Genomic DNA, 18,350 nt, shown 5'->3' on the forward strand with positions numbered 1-18,350 from the left:
AAAAAAATTTTCAGGTTATATTCAACTTTGTGACAGCACAATTCTCAAATTAAAATGAAAGTTACATTATGGGTATATATATTTTTTTTCTTGTAGGTTTTGACCTGATTTCTCAGTTTCAAATAGAAAAAGCTGCTTCCCAAGGAATTATTGAGAGAGTAGTGGGATCCACTTCTCTACAAGTAGCTTATAAATTGGGACCCAACGTAGACTTCAGGATACCAACCAGGTAAAGCCTTCCTTGTTTGGCTTTAAAATATAGATATTTTACAATCTTATTTTTAAGTGGTAGATCTCCCACCAGCTAGATCACCCAATTTGAAAAGTTTTTGGAAGGGGGAAGAGGGATTGAACATTTTTTGTCTTTTTCATTGTCACCACCAGATCAGACTGATTCTGTAGCAGCAATTTCAGAGGTTTCCACAATCCTCTAACCAATGATATTGCTCAGTGCCTCAGGATTTGCTGATACTAGGGGATTCTTCTCTAGAAAGTAATGTCAGAAGTTGCTGATTTTACTTTAAATAGGGAGGCAAAGGAAATGTAATAAAAGGAGAGGGAAGAAAATTTTCTTAAAATACGGACACAAAGAGATCTTTCTGATCATGTGAGAATTGCAGAAATGAGGTAGGATAACAACTCACTGATTTTGAGGTAAGGGGATTTTTTCACTGTTTGTTTTAGGTAACAGGTACATGAATGTTCCTGGCTGCTTTATGGTCACATAATCTATAAAATTTGAAAATTATTATTCAGTATGTTACAGTGAATTTGTGATAGACGTCAGAATTTAGGAATCCAATTATGCTTGTGCTTTACAGGCTAGACTTGCTGCTGGTGAAGGAATACTGTACAGCAGTACAGTACAAATGTCTTTGCCAAATTTAGGCAAGTCTGGATTCTGTTCCAGCACCTTATGCAATTAAGAATGCCTCAGAGTAGCAACTAAGTGACAAGACCGTTAACTGGTCTACTGTTTCAGCTAGGAATAATTGGATTGTAAAGTGTTTCTGTCTTACTCCACCTATCCGTAACAACTTTTCTTGCTGCAATCCTCCCTGCCTCCTACCTTCATAGCCACCAGATTAAGCTATTTGAGAGTTTAACTGTTTGGTTACATTTGACTCCTGATTACTTTCAGTCCCAGATGCAAATCAGGGCTGCCTAACTGTATCCAAACACAGACAGCAAAAGGGATTATCACTCCGCTAAAGACGGGAGATTCTCAGATAAAAGCAGCCATATTTTCACTTTTAAGAGAGTTTAGATTTATAACTAGAGGTGGCTATAGTGAAATATGTGCTTGATATATATAAGTTACCCCTGAACAAGCCTATGTCAATTGCCTTACTACAGCATCTGAGTTGACTCCTGCCACTGGGGTCGTTGACCCAGGAAATGGATTTAAGACTTGAGTCCCGACCGTGCTCTAGTGCCTCAGTGCTCCTCTATCACGGAGCCCGAGCTCGCTGCTCTGCTCTAGAGTTATTTTACAGCCTGGCTCTCTCAGGGGGAGGGAAGAGGAGGAAAGGGGAGGGAAGGCAGGGCAGGGCAGGGCAGGGCAGGGCAGGGCAGGGCAGGGCAGGGCAGGGCAGAGCTGCCCGCCCCGGCCCCGGCCCCCGCCCCGGAGCTGTCCCTGCCCGTGGTGCTGAAGCGGCGCCCGCCGGAGTCACACAGGGAATCACCTTCTGGCCCGGGAGCTCCCACTGCGTCCAGCGGTGCGGGAGGAAAACCAGAGCGAGTTTGGGAAAAATGGCCAGCGTGGCTTTCCCAGATGGACGGCTGATGATAACCCAAGTGCCATAGGAGTGCTGGGGAGCAACGCTCGTCAAACATGCTGGCAACAGGGAAATATTTTTTTAGGCTGACTGACATATGGTTATTATACTAAGGCAAAGAAGCCCATTTTAGAGTGGTTTTATGGTATGGGAATGAAAGCTCAACTGGATGGGCATGGCTCAGCATTCAGTCTTTGATGTAGCAATAGCTTATGACTTGAAAAACTCACAGAGCTTCTTTAAAATGCTACTGAGTTCTAGCTTCGTCTTTTTTTTGCTGTTTTGCGTGCTTGCCCAGAAGGATAACCCAGAATGAACAGAAATGATTGCACACAAGTCATAACTGAGCTTCTCCCATCATCCAAATAAGTTCCCATTGGCCAGTGTTTCTTCTGGAGTAAAATCTGCTGAAGGATCAATACAGTGTTCTCCATCTAACAGTGTGGTGTAATAATGGTGTAATAACCTTGTGTGGAACAGCCATGACATATAGCTGTTTTCACTGGAAATGGTGGACCCATCATTTTTCAATTTAATCTATGTACAAGGTGTAGGTGTTGACCAGTTAGTAAGTACAAAATTAATCCTGTTATTTTGGATAATGATTGTGTTTCTTTTTAATGGAAATCTTAAAAATACATATTGGCGCAAAGAAATGTGTTCATGACACGTTGGGAAAAGGGCTAATTATCTTTGTGCATTGGATGAAACCTTAAACCTTTGACTTCACAAATGCACCTGTCACAACACACACACACAACCCCCCCCAAACAGTAGGGAGGAAATGTATAAAGCTTTATCAGTAAACTTGAAATATCCAGAGAATTTGAAATGCCGATTTTATGGCTTTTTTTTTTTTTTTTTTTTTTTTTTTTTTTTTTTTTTTTTCCCCTCTCTCTTTTGGGAATATTGCTTTTCTGTGAAGCAGCACACTTCAAGTGCATGTTCTTGAAGGTCTGGCTTTTCTACATTCAGCCACTGAAACTCTCCAGGTCCTTTTTCTTTCTCATTGTGAGTAAGCTATCCCACCCAGATACTGATGATGACTCTGAAACAGAAAAGACAAATTGCAGCTAGGAAGCTAATTGGGTCATAAGAGAATTAATTAGCTCAGAAGTGGAAGTTTCTGAAAAATAAAGATCAGCTGAGGGTAATGAGTCCCAACAAATGGCTTCTGGTTAATGACTTAGGACAGATGCTTTTAGAAGTGCTGAGCTAAGTTTTATTGTTATTACTTCTTCAATTACTGCCAGGCAGTGTCTGCCAGGTTAGCTGTGATTCTATGCAGTTTCAGGAGATGCAGACACGAGTGTCTCCAGATCGATTGAAAGAACCTTCAGCCCTGGGCACACAATACTGCATTATCATGAGAACGGCAGCAGCAATTTCCACAGCCATCTCCAGTGGGTTGTGCTAACATTTCTAAAATCTTTATTTAGCAAGGACTAAGTTAAGTCAGTGAACAATAGAGCTCACCTAAGAAATTAACTCAAAACCCTGCCAAATTTAGTAAAATAAACAGTTTCTCTGTAGAATTCAAATGGGTATATAGCCGAGACTTTAACTTACTCTTCTGCTCTTGATGAATCCTGGGGTCAGTGGGATGGGTCAGGGCCCTCCTCACCATAGTCAGATAACTTACCTTTATTGTATTGAAGCCCAGGTAGGACTTGGCTTTGGAATCTCAAAGAAATCTTCCTGGTAAGTATTCAAAATACAGGATTAGTGAGAGTATTTATGAAAAAGATGAAAAGAAAGAGTAGTGTTTCAGAAGTTCTCCTAGATGAACTAGAAATGTTTCAAACTACCCACCTGCAATACCTGAAAAATTTAGGCAAATATTCAAATATCTGATAAAAAAAATGACCTAACCTAAAACAACTAGATATTTCCTTGTATACTCATACTACTGATGATAGTATGAGTATACAAGGAAAGCAGGACTGGCAGTTTTCTTACAAACTGAAGAAAAAATCTAAATTAAATAAAAAGGTCTGATGGTTTATATCCCTAACAATTTTAAGTTGGCATGAAATAAGTCAGGAATAAATCTGGATTTTGGCCTTTAAATATGTTTTCATATAAATCATTTCTTTGCTCATTGTCCTGAATCTAAATTTATAATTGCTTTGCTCCCCTTCCATAAATCAGTGGAATTGGAAAAAATGATGTTAAAAGTAATTTCCAGAAATAATTTGAGTGCTTATACAGCTATGAGCTGTTCAATAAAGTTAGAGATTCCATCACTCTTCACTTGGCAGTGAGATGGAGGAGTAGCTTCTCTAAAATTATTTATTTAAATATCATGCTAAATTTACCATGGTTTCCAAATATTTAGCATTTAGCATTAGCTGACTTCAGAAGGGTTTTACCTGTATAAGGATTACATGCTTTTGGATAAAAATGTGTCCTGAAATACAGTTAAACCACTAAAGGATCATTACTGTTGGAGTAGCTGAGATGAGAATGTCTTTGCTTTGCTTGTAGAATTATAGGTGTAAATCTTACACAGTAACAGCCCCCTGCACAGTACCTTTCTGGTGATGGGTCATGCTTCACTGTGTTGAGTCATGTTACTGATACTGAACCTTTAGTCTAAAGGCAGCAGTTCTTCTCATTGGTTACTGTTATTTTTTAAAAATGTGAATACTTATCCATGTTTGTGAACTGAGTTTTTATCTTTAGTGTTTGATATACATTTTTTATAATTTAGTTTTCTTTTACCAACGTCAGAAGCTCTTACATCATTTCTCTCCTTTACATTTGTTCTGAAAAAGTGAACATATTTCTTTCCTATTTTAATGTCTGAAAAAAGGAGAACCCATATAATGTCTTGAAAAGTACTAAGTCTATAGCTAAATATAGTGCAAAGGATTCATTTGCCAATCTGGTGTAAACAATCTTTTAATCCAAAAGTATGTTCATGTACTAGGGTTTTTGTTTCTTTTGTTGTTTTGTATTTTGTCAGTCAACTGAGGTCAGATGAGAATGTGTATGATAGTTCAATGAGTATTGCCATGACAGCAAACCTTAGCAGTGCAGAGAAATACTGAAAACTCTTCACAGACAATCTGGGATTAGTACTGCTTCTTTTAGTCTTGGTGTATCAGACACCCTGGAGTCATTGAACTTAGCAGAGAAAGTTGAATGTCACAAGGAAGCTATTTAAAGATTAACAATACCACCTTCAGTGTGGTAGTAGAAAAACCAGCTCTTCTGCAAGAACAAATGAGATTCAGCAACTGAAGAGACAGATGACCCAGCTGAGATAAAGTGTTAGCAGTAGAGGAGATTGAAATTCTCTTAAAAGACATATTGCAGAGAAAGGACACAAAGGGCCAGAGAAGATGACCTGAACTGGATCAGAAGCTTGGTAAGGGTGAAGGTAGGTCTGGATAGGGAGAAGAATTATCTTCCTGGAGCAGAAAAGAATATATATGCTTACTGTGTAGGCCAGAAACCTAACACAAGGAGGAACAGGGGACGGTAAACACTGCAAAGTGCTTGGAACAGAGAGAAAGTTACAATATCCACTCGTTGACATCTGCATCTGAGATGGCAAGATACAAACTGAAAATAAATGATGACAGAACACAACGAGTTAGATAAAATCCTATCAAACAAAAGCAGGTGGGGCAAACTACTTCATCCTCAGTCAAGAGACACAATTCAAAACAAAGCACAGACAGATTAAAAGTACTGGCAAGAAACCCCTGCTTCCACATTTGTGTATCTCCACACCTTATATGAAATATTTATATATTTCCCATTCCTTATACCCCGGCTCTTGGGCGTTTTCAAAGGCTCGTGGGCAAAAGGAGAAACACCAGCAGAGTGGATACTTTATTTGTAAGATGAAGCCGCTGCTCACAGGATTGCCGGGTCCTCTCTGAACTCTGCTGAGGCTGTGTCGCTGCCTGCTGGAACACAGCTGCACTACAGCTTGGAACACTACAAATTAGGGAGACTGCTTCTGGGAGCACTCCCTTTCTAAATCGGTAGTCGTCAAGCATACAGAATAGGAGCTTACTTAAACTTTTTTTTTTTTTTTTTTTTTTTCCCCCTTTGCCGTAACCTAAATCCTGAGATTCACTAATGCTGTCTAAATAGCTGCTGAGATACGATTGATCTGCCACTCAAAAAATCATCTTTGTTCAAAAGGTCTACTTGTTTGAGAGGTTATTGTAATGAAAACTGGGATAGTTTCCATTAGAATAACTTCTAATAGCTCTGCATATCTTCATGCTTAAGAAATTTATTCAAAATTATTATTAAATGTGGGCAGATGACAATTAATGTATTGATGTCAATTGGATATGACACGAGTTTTATGATCCACAGATTAAATATGGAAAGGTCTATTTCTTAAATATTGTACTGGATTGAAGTGATGCATTTGAAATAAAAAATGACATTACTGTTTTGCACAGTGACACAGCCAGTGCTACCTGTGTTTTCAAAGCTCATCTTACAGGAGTTGCTAAAATATGAGGTGTTTTATATGTGGCAAATCTGTTCCCTGCTAATTCTAGTTTAGTGGTTGAATATCACAGGACATAATACCTGAGTGTAGGTTCTCACCATATATTTGTCAATGATTTCTCCTGAAATGATAGCATATATCTTAACAAAAGGGTTATCAGCAGGCTGAACAAGATGGCTTTTGCATTTGCATTCTTATGAATGAAATCAGATCTGCAGATTTTTCCCTGGTCATTGTAAAGTCATACTATGTTGACTGATTTTGTAAGCCTAATAGGATTCCCTAAAGGGAAATAGGATAACTGTAGGATATACTTTCTATATCTGAAGTAGGAATTAGTTGTTTCTCCATCCATTATTGTTAGAAAGGGTTATCATAAAAACTGTAAAACACTGGAAGAACCCCCACTTCTGAACCAGTTCTTTTGCCATTAGTAACACCTTGTTTGGAGGCTCAGCGTGCAGGAGTGCCCTGCTAAAAGAATGGTTGAGATAGGGTTCCACTGAGAAATGGTTTCTCATTACTCTGTGGTGATATGTGGAGTTTTTCAGAGCAAATACAAAACAAATATACTGTATTTTAATCCTTCACAGTGCCATATATTCCAATGGATTGCCTGATGAATATTCCTTTCTAACAACTTTTCGGATGACTGGGGCCACACTTCAGAAATATTGGACTATTTGGCAGATTCAGGATTCTTCAGGAAAAGAACAAGTTGGAGTGAATCTCAATGGTCAAATGAAAAGTGTTGAGTTTTCTTATAAAGGAGCAGACGGAAGACACCAAACGGCATCATTTTTACATTTGCCTTTCTTGTTTGACTCCCAATGGCACAAGCTTATGATAATAGTGGAAGCAAACAGTGTCACACTTTTTATTGACTGTATTAAAATAGAATCCTTAAACATAAAACCAAAAGGGAAAATCAACACTGATGGCTTTGCTCTGCTTGGAAAACTTAAAAATAATCCTCAAATTTCAGTTCCGGTAAGTTTCAAAATCTTTTATTTCTTCAAAATGTGTTTTACATTAAATACAGGGTTTTGTTTTGTGGAATGCATTTTTAAATTATTTATGAAAGGAGAAATGGTAGAAAATAACTCCTTGGCAGGTAAGTACTGACTGTGTTTTTAAAATTTTTCTCTTATCCCTTGTTAAATTAAGCAATGACCCGGGTTATGTCTAAATTTCAGTAATGAAAATTCTTACACATTCCTGTACTTGTTACAAGAACTTTGAAGTAAAAGAGTGAAGGGAGACATAATTTTAAACAATATCTCGCACTCTTTGCAAAAAACCATTGACACAGGTTAACCAGTGTTGTGTAAATCTGAAAGGGAAAACATTCCTACAAAAGAAGCATCTTGTATTTTGTCACATTTGTATGTTTAGTTGCTGTATTGCACTAGATTGAAATCAGTTTAACACGAAAATACCAGCAGAAAGCTGCCCCATGTATGAAGGGATCTATCTAGCATGCTGTTATAGGTGTGGATTAAGGAGTGCCAATTGCTGAAAAGTTATACTAATTCTGTGGAAAACAAGAGTTAGTCTTTGAAAATGTCATTTAAAAATAATCAGCTGGTGTCGTTAATGTGGTAATTAGCTTATTACAAATTAGCATATGTATCTTAGCTTTGCTAACTGCTCTGAGTGATATTGATGGATGAATGAAGAGGTGGGATGATGAAAACATTATGCATGACATATTCTATACATGTTACTAGGATGAAAAGAAATCTGTGCTAATATTGTTTTCCTCTTCAGAAGGACAGTTAGATTAAATGCAAAGAAAGCTGTAGGTATTAATGCAATAATTTTACAGCACCTAGTATACAGTGCTAGAGATAACTGTGCCCTCAAATTAGACACAGTGTCCTCCCTTTAGAAAAGAGGAGGTTTCCTTTGCCTGTTGAAGTAGTGATTCCAAATGGCAGCTGACAAATGAGGAGAGAGATGCGGTGTCAAGGTCACTTTGGCCTTCTGTTGGTACTCTGACTGACCTTTGGCCAGGATTAAAGAAGTGAGGAAAAGCATAAGAGCAATTTAGAATCTTATCCTCTTTCCTCCCCAGCGTGTGTTTTGCAGAGACTTGCTCTTTTCAGCAAGGCATACAAATGAGCAGCATTGATCACCCAGGGCTCTTCAGGCATTTGAAAAGCGTCTGGCATTAAGTTCTGCCTTGCATGTGTTTAAGACTGTACATCTTTAGGCACCAGTGTGGAGCTATAGTAATTACAGGACAAACTCCTTTAAGGATGAAAAAACAAAATGGAATTAAATATTTTTCATAATTCACCATTTATAATGCAAAATATTTGTTTATAACTTTAGCATGCTTCTGGGAAGACTTGGTTATATGGAGTATATTTTATGAAGAAAGGAAAATCTTTGCATGAGGCTTTAAAAAAAGAGTATGAGACGCACTTCTTAACAAAAAGAATAATGAAACACTGGAACAAATTATCAGGGAAGACAGAAAGTAAGCCTGACACTATATTCTTAAGCTGAGTTTGGATGTCTAAAAATACAATTCATTTTAGACAGAACTGACTTAGGACTCACTAGATTGAATTGCATGGTTTGTGCTGGGAAGCCCAAAAAAACAATGGTATTGGTTGAACCTGACATTACAATAATGTAGATTTAGGAACTCCGTATCGTCTGAAATGATGATAAAGAAATTACACAGTCAGATGGACTAGTAATTTTAAATTGTCTACTTATACTGCAGAAATTTCTGGTTTAGCCTGTGTACTTTATTTCTCTTTAAACTGACTAAATAAATCTGTGTTTGGGGCTATTCTAGTCTTTAACTTGCTTGACTATAAGCTTAAATATCTCAACAGTCTTGGTTATTTAATATGCCCCAGGCATAGCTTTTAATTTACTCCCAGACATTGTTAAAGTATATTATTTCCAGTGGTATGATTTTAAAAAGACATGAATTATGTGTTTTCTATTCTTTTTTGCAGCATTTTGGTGAGGGCCCTATTTTTTCTTGAAGAATAGGTAAACTTCTCAGAGGCACACTGTAATATATATAATTTTAAAAGGGATTCTTTATTACTTGTTATTACTATGACTACCTAGGAGAATAATAGATATAGTTCCATTAGAAACTGCATCTTGCCTTTCAGCCTTTACAAAGATTTATTCCAGGATTTCTGGAATGCTTTATGGAGGATGAATTTGTACACAGATTCACAGCTGTATTTTATCTTTTATTTTTTTAGATAAAAATATCTAATTTTTTAATCTTTTTACCTAAAAGTAATTAATATAATCCACTATAAACTCTAAGCAATATGAGATTTAGCATAATTTCAAAACTGAAAAGGAATTTACTTCCTAAATTACATATTTTTTATAGGAAGGTAAGGAAATTGATTTTTCACTGCTCACATGATAACTTCTGTGAGGTTACATAATTGCCTTAGTTCCTGTGATTTCAGAGGCATTACCATGTTTTTTTTCATAAGAGACTCTAAACACTTTGCTGCGTAAATAAAGACCAAGCGACTCTTGGTCATTATTTAACCGACATTTAATGCTGCTAACTAGTTCAGGGAAGCTACATTACTTATAGCATCTAAGAGGAAGCTGCTAGTCAATATTTATTTAAGAGGGATTAATTTACACCACAGAACAGATTGTGTCTGTGTACTGTAAAAAATCACATCTTGGTTTTTTTTTTCACCCTGTGAAATCTCGCATTCAGAAGGCTGAACCCTGGCTATGGAAAGCCAAGTAACACTGGAACTGGCTGTGATGTTCAAAGGCTTTTAAAAAAAGGGGCAAAGAAAATGAAGCTCTAAAAAGCTATTTCAGAGATGTCAAAAAGTGGACAAAACATGTTTAAAATAACTCTGGAATGAGATGCATTTAATACATGTAGTTTATCCTTGGTCACTTAACAAATGTACAGTTGACAGCAGACCTCTCTTAGAAGAAACATAGATATCCTTGACAAAGTATTGTGGAAAATCCCCATGTGAAAAGTTGCTTAGCTGAGTTGTACTTCCCCAGGAGGAATGACTTCCCCTGGATCATCACCAAGCCAGCAATAGCCCAGTGGCGTACAGGGAGCCAGATCTCCCAGAGGAGACCTACCACTGTTCTCTGAGGGTCATGGTTTTCCTTAAAGCTATGGTAGTGCTAAATGCATCCCTGTGACTGATTTTATACAGAAAACACTACCCTACATATTCAGGTGTCATTTGCATTTTACCTAACCTTCACCTCTTCAGCTAAAGCACTAATACGACAACTGAATTACATGTTTGATATCGAGATGCGCAAAGATGGTGAGCATTTGCCAGAACTTCTGTAGAACTTAAGAGGACAAAACAGTGAACAGTCAGACACAGTTAACTATATTTGTGCTGACTAAGAAATTAAGATGAAACAGAAATCCTGTAGGAAACCTACAAAATGTATGTCACGAATACTGACCTATGGGTCTTAAATATTCTTTGTAGTTTAACTTCAGACAGCAACTAAGCCCCACACAGCCACTTGCTCACTCTAGCCCACTACCTCAGGGTGGGATGAGAATTGGAGAAGTAAAAGTAAGGAAACTTGTGGTTTGAGGTAAAGACACTTTAATTGGTAAAGCTCAAGCAAAGGAAAGCAAGGAATTAATTCACTACTTTCCAATGACAGGCAGGTGTTCAGCCATCTCCAGGAAAGCAGGGCTCCATCATAAGTAACCATGACTTCAAAGACAAAGAGCATCACTTCAAACTCCTCCCTGTCCTTTCCTTCTTCTCACAGTTTTATATTCTGAGCGTGATGTCATATGGTCTGGGATATCCCTTTAGTCAGTTGGGGTCAGCTATCCTGGCTGTGTCCCCTCCCAAGTCCTTGTGCAGCCCCAAGCTTCCTTGCTGATGGGGCGGGGTCAGGAGCAGGAAAGGCCTTGACTTTGTTCAAGCACTGCTCAGCAAAAACAAAATCATCCCTATGCTATCAACTCTGCTCCCAGCACAAATTCAAAACATGGCTCCAAACCAGCTACTCTAAACAAAATAAGCTCTAAGCCAGGGTACCACCTTTGGGTTTAAAAGGTTATATTTTAATATTTTTGCTTTATGATTACCCCTAAATTATTTTGAGAACTTTGTGACTGTACTTAATCCTTAATAACACTGTACATTGGTATCAGTAGAATACCTACATGAGACATCTTCAAAATAGTGGCATCCTTCAAGTCAGCTTAACATAATCACCAAGATCAATGTGAAATAGTGGCAAGAGAAAAGATACTTTGACAGCAAGGCTAGAACACATTAGCCCTTCTCTCACCTCTCCTAAATCAACGGGAAGCCAGTCACATCTTTTTCTACCTTGCCACCTGAAGAGTTTTATTTTTCATTTAAAAATGAAGTTAGAGAGGTTTCCTATCAGCTTTTGTTTTATGTAGCCTCAAGGCAGGCAGAGTTTGCTTTCTTCTTTTTGTAGCTGGTACAGTGCTGTGTTTTGGATTTAATGTGATGATAATTAGTGTGTAAATTAACAACTTACTCCTGTTTGAGCTGTTGGTATTGTATGGCTGCCTTGAAGTATTAAATTAGTATTAGTTCTTTTATATGTATATTATGGCACTCAACTGGCTATTATTATGAAGATTTGAAAATGAGAAGTGGATAAAGGAGGGAAAGAATTGGCTCACAGATGATGGTGTCCGTTAACAGGTAAAAGAAACAAGGGTACTGCTTCCGTTGTGCTCCAGTCTCAGCACCCTGGAAACTGTGATGACTGCAAAGACAGTACAGTAGAGATGTGATAAAGAAGATTTCAGGGGTGCCAGCACCTCGGCCGGTTTATGCTCCCTCTTTAAAAGACCTCCAGAGTTAGGAGTGGGGGAATGCAGGGGGAAGCACTGCTTCACCTGTAGCTATTGACATTAAATACCTAACGTTTAACCCTCTGCAGAGTGTGCCAGTATTCCGCCGTTAACACGCTCAGCCAGCGTGACCCCTGACCCGAATTAACATGATCTTTTCTCCTTTGCCAGTTCGAGATCCAGTGGATGGTGATCCACTGCGACCCCCTGCGCCCCCAGCGCGAAGGCTGCGGCGAGCTGCCGGCCCGGGTGAGAGATCTGTCCCGTCCCGTCCCGTCCCGTCCCGTCCCGTCCCGTCCTGTCCCGTCCCGTCCTGTGCAGTCCTGTCCTGGCTGCCTCTACAGCCCACGAAAGTCTCATTTTTTCTCCCCCTTCTTGGCCGGCGATGCTCTTTTTTACCATACCTGCCTGGTATTCGGCGGATTTTAGAGATTTTAGAGATTTTAGAGATCCAACCTGGATTTTAGAGATCCAACCCCTCAGAGCAGCAGCAGCAGCAGCCGCCGCCTCATTTTAACCCCTCGGTGCCCTGCTGTCTGCCTGGCCCCCGGCGGGTGCTTGCCTGGCCCCAGTGTGCGCTGTGCCCCGCCGGCAGAGCGGCTGTGGCCGCCGTCCCCGGTTCCTGGGGGCCTGGCGCCGGGGCACCCGCGGGCGCGGCGGGTCCCTGTCCGACCCGACAGCAGCAGGGCAAAGGGTTAATGCGCTGCTGGCGCTCCGTCCTCGCCTGCCCGGCCGCCAGCCTTCCTCCAATCCCCGCGACCTGCCCAGGGCCGGGCCGCAGCCGGGAGGGGCTCCGGCCGCGCTCACCTTTCGCCCGCGCTCCCCGGCAGCCGCAGGCTGCTCCCTCCATCCATGGCCCGGCGCCTCCTGCCCCTAGGGCTTTTCCTGCAGGCGCTTTGCCTCGGCCTGGCTCAAGTAAGTCTGTTCTGACTTTGGCTCTCCCTTGCTTTTTATTTTTTCTCCCTCGCAGGTAACCCAGACGGGAATCGAGGTAAGTGCGAGGGAGCGGACGGAGCTCGGGGCGCTGGTGCAGGGGGACCGAAGGCTGCTCTGCCGTGCCCTGGCGCCCACCCGCCGCAGGGTGCTTGTCCCGTGTCCCCCAGCAGCTGTGGGTGAGGCGGCGGAGCGAGCTGACCGCAGGGCAGTGGTACCTGCGTGTGCCCACCTGTGAGCACAGGGCAGGCAACACCGGCGGGGCTTGAGCTCCACATGCAGCTACCGCCGGATGGAACATTTCTGGGATCTCTGGTTTCGAGGAAATGCCTCCAGAGCGGCAGCACCGTGCCGACCAAGAGACGAGGCTCAGGCCCCGGGACAGCCTTCTGCTGACAGAGCCCCGTTGTGGGGCCGCGGGCAGAGCTCCCTCCGAGAACAGAGCTCCCCATTATAAGCACGGAGACTTGTAACAGCCTTTCCCTGAGTTTCCACAGGCTGGCGGCGCCTGCTGCCTCCCCTCGGGAGCCCGGCGCTCTGAGAAAGTTCCTCTGTAGATGCTAATGTAACCCTGAGGAACCAGGGGAAGCTGCTGAGCCTGTCCGTGAAGCAGGGAAAGGGCTGCTTTAAATTTTCGTTGCTCGTATGAACTCTCGGGAAAACTGTCTCCTTCGTGTTGGCAGAAAGAGTAATTAGTGTAGTGAATTTCGGTGTTTGATTCGCAAAGATCAATTTATTTCTGCCACCCTGTCATTGCCATGTGGCGTTCAGACCCTGCTGGGTGGGCAGTGGGGCCCACCTGGACCTGCCAGCATTGTGGGCACAGGAGAGTGGCTGGGCCCAGGGAGGGGGGTTTAACACCGTCTCCATTCCTTTGGTGAGGGCAGTGTTGCCAGTCCTCACAAAGTGACAGTCAAAATACGATATGAGGCCAGTGATATACATGGGGTGACACTGGATGCAGGTCCTTGTCACAGCTGAGACCTCCTGGCTAACCCATAGCTTCTAACTGTGCTGGTCCCCCCAGAACAGCTCTGTGTTTTGTCAGGCTCTAATAGCTTCTTTTTTCACTCCTTGTCAGAGAGGCCCCCCTGGTCCACCAGGCCCCCCAGGTCCACCAGGGCCACCAGGAGTTCCCGGTATTGATGGCATTGATGTAAGTGTTTCCCATGCCTACCTAGGTAATAGGAAAAGCATTGAGGTGTATCTACCTTGTCTGTCAGCCTTTGATCTTCAGGAGTTTGAATTTGACTGCAGACACATGAAGGAATTGATGAGTCTCGTGCTCTGTAATGGGCTGGAGTGAGGGGAGGAAGCAGACTTTCAGATTATCTTTGGTACAGAAAACTCAGGATTATTTATTTTATGTAATCAGCACCATATGCTGTGATTATCTGCCATTAATGTGGTGTAGGGGTTTTATAAATCTAATCTCAAAAGAGATTACATAGGATCATTCATACTAAATCATGTTAAGGATTTGTGGCGTTATTCCTGATAGGAGTTACTATGTGTGTTCCCTTGATTCCTGTCAGAAGTTTATGTGATGATTTCTGTTAATCTGTAGTAGAAATGATGTGGATTTAATATTTATATTCTACAATAAGAGTCAGTTCAGGATTATTTCTGATAATCTGTAATTTTTCTGAAAATATTTCTGTAATATTTCTGAAAATCAGTGATTTTCACGAAGGGCCATAAAAGGTTGTTGTAACTCTGACTAATACTTTCTTTTTCATATCTTGGTAGGGGGAGAGAGGCCCGAAGGGCCCCCCTGGTCCACCGGTAAGTCATTTCAACTACTTTTCATTTGTTCCTGTGAGAGAAGGAGTGTTGAGTTTTGCTTCTGCTTCCCTCTGTGAAACATGCTTAACAGTCCATTTAAATCCTAAAGGGTCCAGAGGGGGATGCAGGCAAACCAGGATCCCCTGGGCTTCCAGGAGAGCCGGGAGCTGATGTGAGTACACTTGATTTTCTAGAATTTCCTCTTTTTATTTATTTATTTTTCCCCTCTTCCCCAAGAATGAATAGCTAAAGCGCGAGGGCTGTCAGTGCTGCTGCCTGGCCCCGGAGAGGGCGCTGGGCAGTGGTCTCAGGGATGACTGGCACTGCTGCCTCTGGAAGCCACCTCTGGTGACAGAGCAGGGCAGAGAGGGCACGTGGAGAGTCTTCTGATGCACGTTCTTGTCCTGTGGAAAATAATAGAGACTATCAAAGTTTCAAAATCATATAGTGTTCATGGTCTTTTAGGTCATATCTCTTGAATAAATTTGTTCCAATAAAAATGCCTTCAAACATTTTTGAGAAACTTAATTTTTCTCTCTTGAGAGCACTGTTAAAAAGCATTTCTTGTTATGAAGCAAGCTTGTTGCATTAGTACTTAGATGTTATGCCAGGAGGTAGGTAAGCTTATATTTAATTTACATAAAATTTTAAAATTTTTAAAGTCTAAAATATCAAAAATAAAGATTTAATACCATAAACCAGTGTCTTAGAGGGTATTGCAAATTATATAAATGAAAAAGCCTAGTGTCTATTTAATGTTGCAATGCTGTTAGAGGTTATTATTTAAATTGCTTTTGGGAAGAGATTTAGTGGACATGGAGCTGGAAGAGACTTTAACTAAACTGTTCAAATTTCATAGCTGTAAGAAGAAATGGGCTTTGTGGGTGACATCTCATAGCACTTCACCTTTTCCTAAAAACAATACAGGCCCGCAACTCACTTGTACATGTCAAAACCTTATATATAAGATCTTTAAAAATCATTGCCTCTTGCAATTTTCACTTAAGGCGCAGTTTTATTTTCCTTGCCAAAATTAGCAGAAACACAATCATGTGAAACAGAGCACACTGAGATCAGCTCAGCTTTTGGTATATGTTCACTCTTGTATATTCCCTCATATAAGTGGATAAGTGGAAATGTAATACTAGTATACAATCTTTTGAAATATTGAAACTTTTTAAATTTTCACTTGAAGAAAAAAAGTGAGACCTTATTGTACTTCCACTGTGTATTCAACTTTTAATTGGTGTTTTAGATTTATAGTACCTTCTGTGTTTAATTGGTGAGGCAGTTTTGACTTTTAAAATCTTACTTTATTTTGAAATTATTTCAGTGTCAGGTTTAATAGACTGTAAAATGTACTGTACAGTAATTGCTTGTAATGATCATGTAAGCTTTCAAAATCAGATTGTCAGAACAATTGTGAGAGAACTGAATTGCTGGAGGTGTACCAAAAAAATAAAAGTATTAGATAAACATAAAAGAAAAGCTCTTTTGGATAGCTGGAAATTTCTAATCCATATAAGTTGACTATAAAATTGGAAACAAAAGGAAAAATAAGAACTCCAAATAAATTCCTGGTTATAATATCATGGTTGGTTTTTAATTTTAGCCAGATAGACAAGTTCAAAGGGTAAATTTAAATCCAGCCTGGTAGCTTTCTGGTTTTGTTGTTGTTGTCAATTAAACTATTATTTGAAATGGACTGGGAAACACTGGGAGTTTTTTTTTAACCTTAGCCATGAAATAAATTTATCAATTTCCCCTTAAGAGGAAATAAGATCATGTGAGAGCAAATGTTTAATTTAATTGTGATTTAACTGAATAAATCTTGAAGATACATATCACAGGCACTGATGTTTGTCACCAGAAGCTAGTACTTTGAACTTGTGCAGTTCTATCTGTACATGTAAATAAATACTTGGACTACAAGTCTCCTACAGTTACTGATTTTATTTAATAGCTTCATTTTTCTATGTTTTATAATGTTTTCTGTTGTGATTAAGAAAAAGAGATAACCTTTGCATTAACATTTTATGTTTTACTTCCAAAGGGATTCACTGGACCTGATGGCTCACGGGGTGCCCCAGGACCAAAAGGACAGAAGGTAGGAAAAAAATTATGCCTGAAATGATGGATTTTTTTAAAGCAGCATTTTTGTTTGTCTCTATGTGATTAATAAGATGCTGCAGCCTTTCTTACAATCCTAACGTACCTTTAGAATACATATGTACTGGCCCCCTTTCACACAGCACAAAGAAGCTTCCATTCATTCCCACAGCCAGCAGTAAGGAATGGTGGCTGCCATTACAGTGTTGACACTAAGGTTGAGCATCCTCAGAAAAGTTGAGGCCCTTTGCATCTTGTATTACAATTGTGTCATCGTAATATGCAGTGGGAACTAGAACAGTGAAACCTGACTTCATCACCAATCAAACAAATGAAATATAAATCAAAAGTCAGAGTCACAAGCATGCTTGGGTTTTGGAGGGGTGGGGGAATAAAAGGCCAGAGGCTGTATCTTTTTTAATATTGAGAAGTCTTTCCTTTTTATCGAGTCTTACTGAAACCAGCATATAGCATTAATGAAGTGAGTAATACTTGCAGACTATGTCCACTAAATGATGCCCTCCAAAGGGTGAGAGAACATCTTCCTGTATATTGTTTACAAAACTTGATGCTAATGCCTCTTAAAAACTAATATTTTATCATTTAAAGGGAGAGCCAGGACTGCCAGGTGCTCGTGGACTTCCCGTAAGTAATGCATTTAGTACACAAAGAGGATTTTTACACCTTAAGTATTATTATGAAGGCTTCTTATCACTAAACGTAGAGAAGAAAAGCCCAAAACTATTTCTGAGGTTTCAAAAAACTCCTAAGTTACATAAGTAGTACTTTAAAGAACACTTTTTTGTCTTTGTATCTAAGTGTGCAAATATTACTGAAATGTTATGTTCGGTTTGTATTCTGTAGAAAAGAAAGGAGCATGTGTGTTGTAGTACCAGGTTTTAGACTTATACCATTCTTTTCCATCTCTTTGTGAAAATGCTATGAAGATGAGAGAGCCTGTGTTTAATTTGCATAGAGGAGTCTACACTTATTCCTGCTTTCAACTTCTTGCCGTGTGTTTAAATGGCATTATAGAAGTGTAAATTCTGTGAGACTCTTTGTGCTGTTTTGCAGTTCTGTATGAAATCAGGGCAAAATATGAGACAGAACATGCAAAGAGTACGGTTCCAGTTGGCATGCTGATGGATCTAACATCTGTTTTTAGGGGCTGAAAATAATTGGGAATTTTAGGAGTTTTGCTGAGATAAGAAGAGAGTGATGGTTGGCATGTAGGAAATTAGCTTAGGAAAAAACTTCAAGATGAGTAATGGAACAGGATGACTAGAATAAATTATAATAAGACTGAATATAATGAGAATTTAATTTAAAATTAGATTCAATTTGGAGAAATTATTTAAATTAAATAGAAGAGGTATGGTATTCCAGTACAACACTCCTTGTGTATTTGTAT

The 18,350-nt window shown here is 40.0% G+C and overlaps 1 protein-coding gene across 3 annotated transcripts in view; it reads left to right on the forward strand.

Moving 5' to 3' along the window:
• COL9A1 (collagen type IX alpha 1 chain) overlaps positions 1-18,350 on the forward strand; it is an 87,763-nt gene that overhangs the window by 26,586 nt on the left and 42,827 nt on the right. For 2 of the 3 annotated variants that reach the window (XM_058419753.1, XM_040058546.2), the window contains 9 exons: positions 97-229; positions 6,855-7,251; positions 12,284-12,361; positions 13,083-13,103; positions 14,127-14,201; positions 14,795-14,830; positions 14,940-15,002; positions 16,884-16,937; positions 17,549-17,584. In XM_058419753.1, the coding sequence (XP_058275736.1) occupies positions 97-229; positions 6,855-7,251; positions 12,284-12,361; positions 13,083-13,103; positions 14,127-14,201; positions 14,795-14,830; positions 14,940-15,002; positions 16,884-16,937; positions 17,549-17,584 (893 nt within the window). Of the gene's footprint in view, positions 1-96; positions 230-3,372; positions 3,480-6,854; positions 7,252-12,283; positions 12,362-13,082; positions 13,104-14,126; positions 14,202-14,794; positions 14,831-14,939; positions 15,003-16,883; positions 16,938-17,548; positions 17,585-18,350 lie in introns of those variants that run through there. The other variant, XM_040058545.1, reaches the window with a different exon arrangement.

This window comes from Hirundo rustica, chromosome 3 (genome assembly GCF_015227805.2).
Source record: "Hirundo rustica isolate bHirRus1 chromosome 3, bHirRus1.pri.v3, whole genome shotgun sequence".
Classification (NCBI taxonomy): domain Eukaryota; kingdom Metazoa; phylum Chordata; class Aves; order Passeriformes; family Hirundinidae; genus Hirundo; species Hirundo rustica.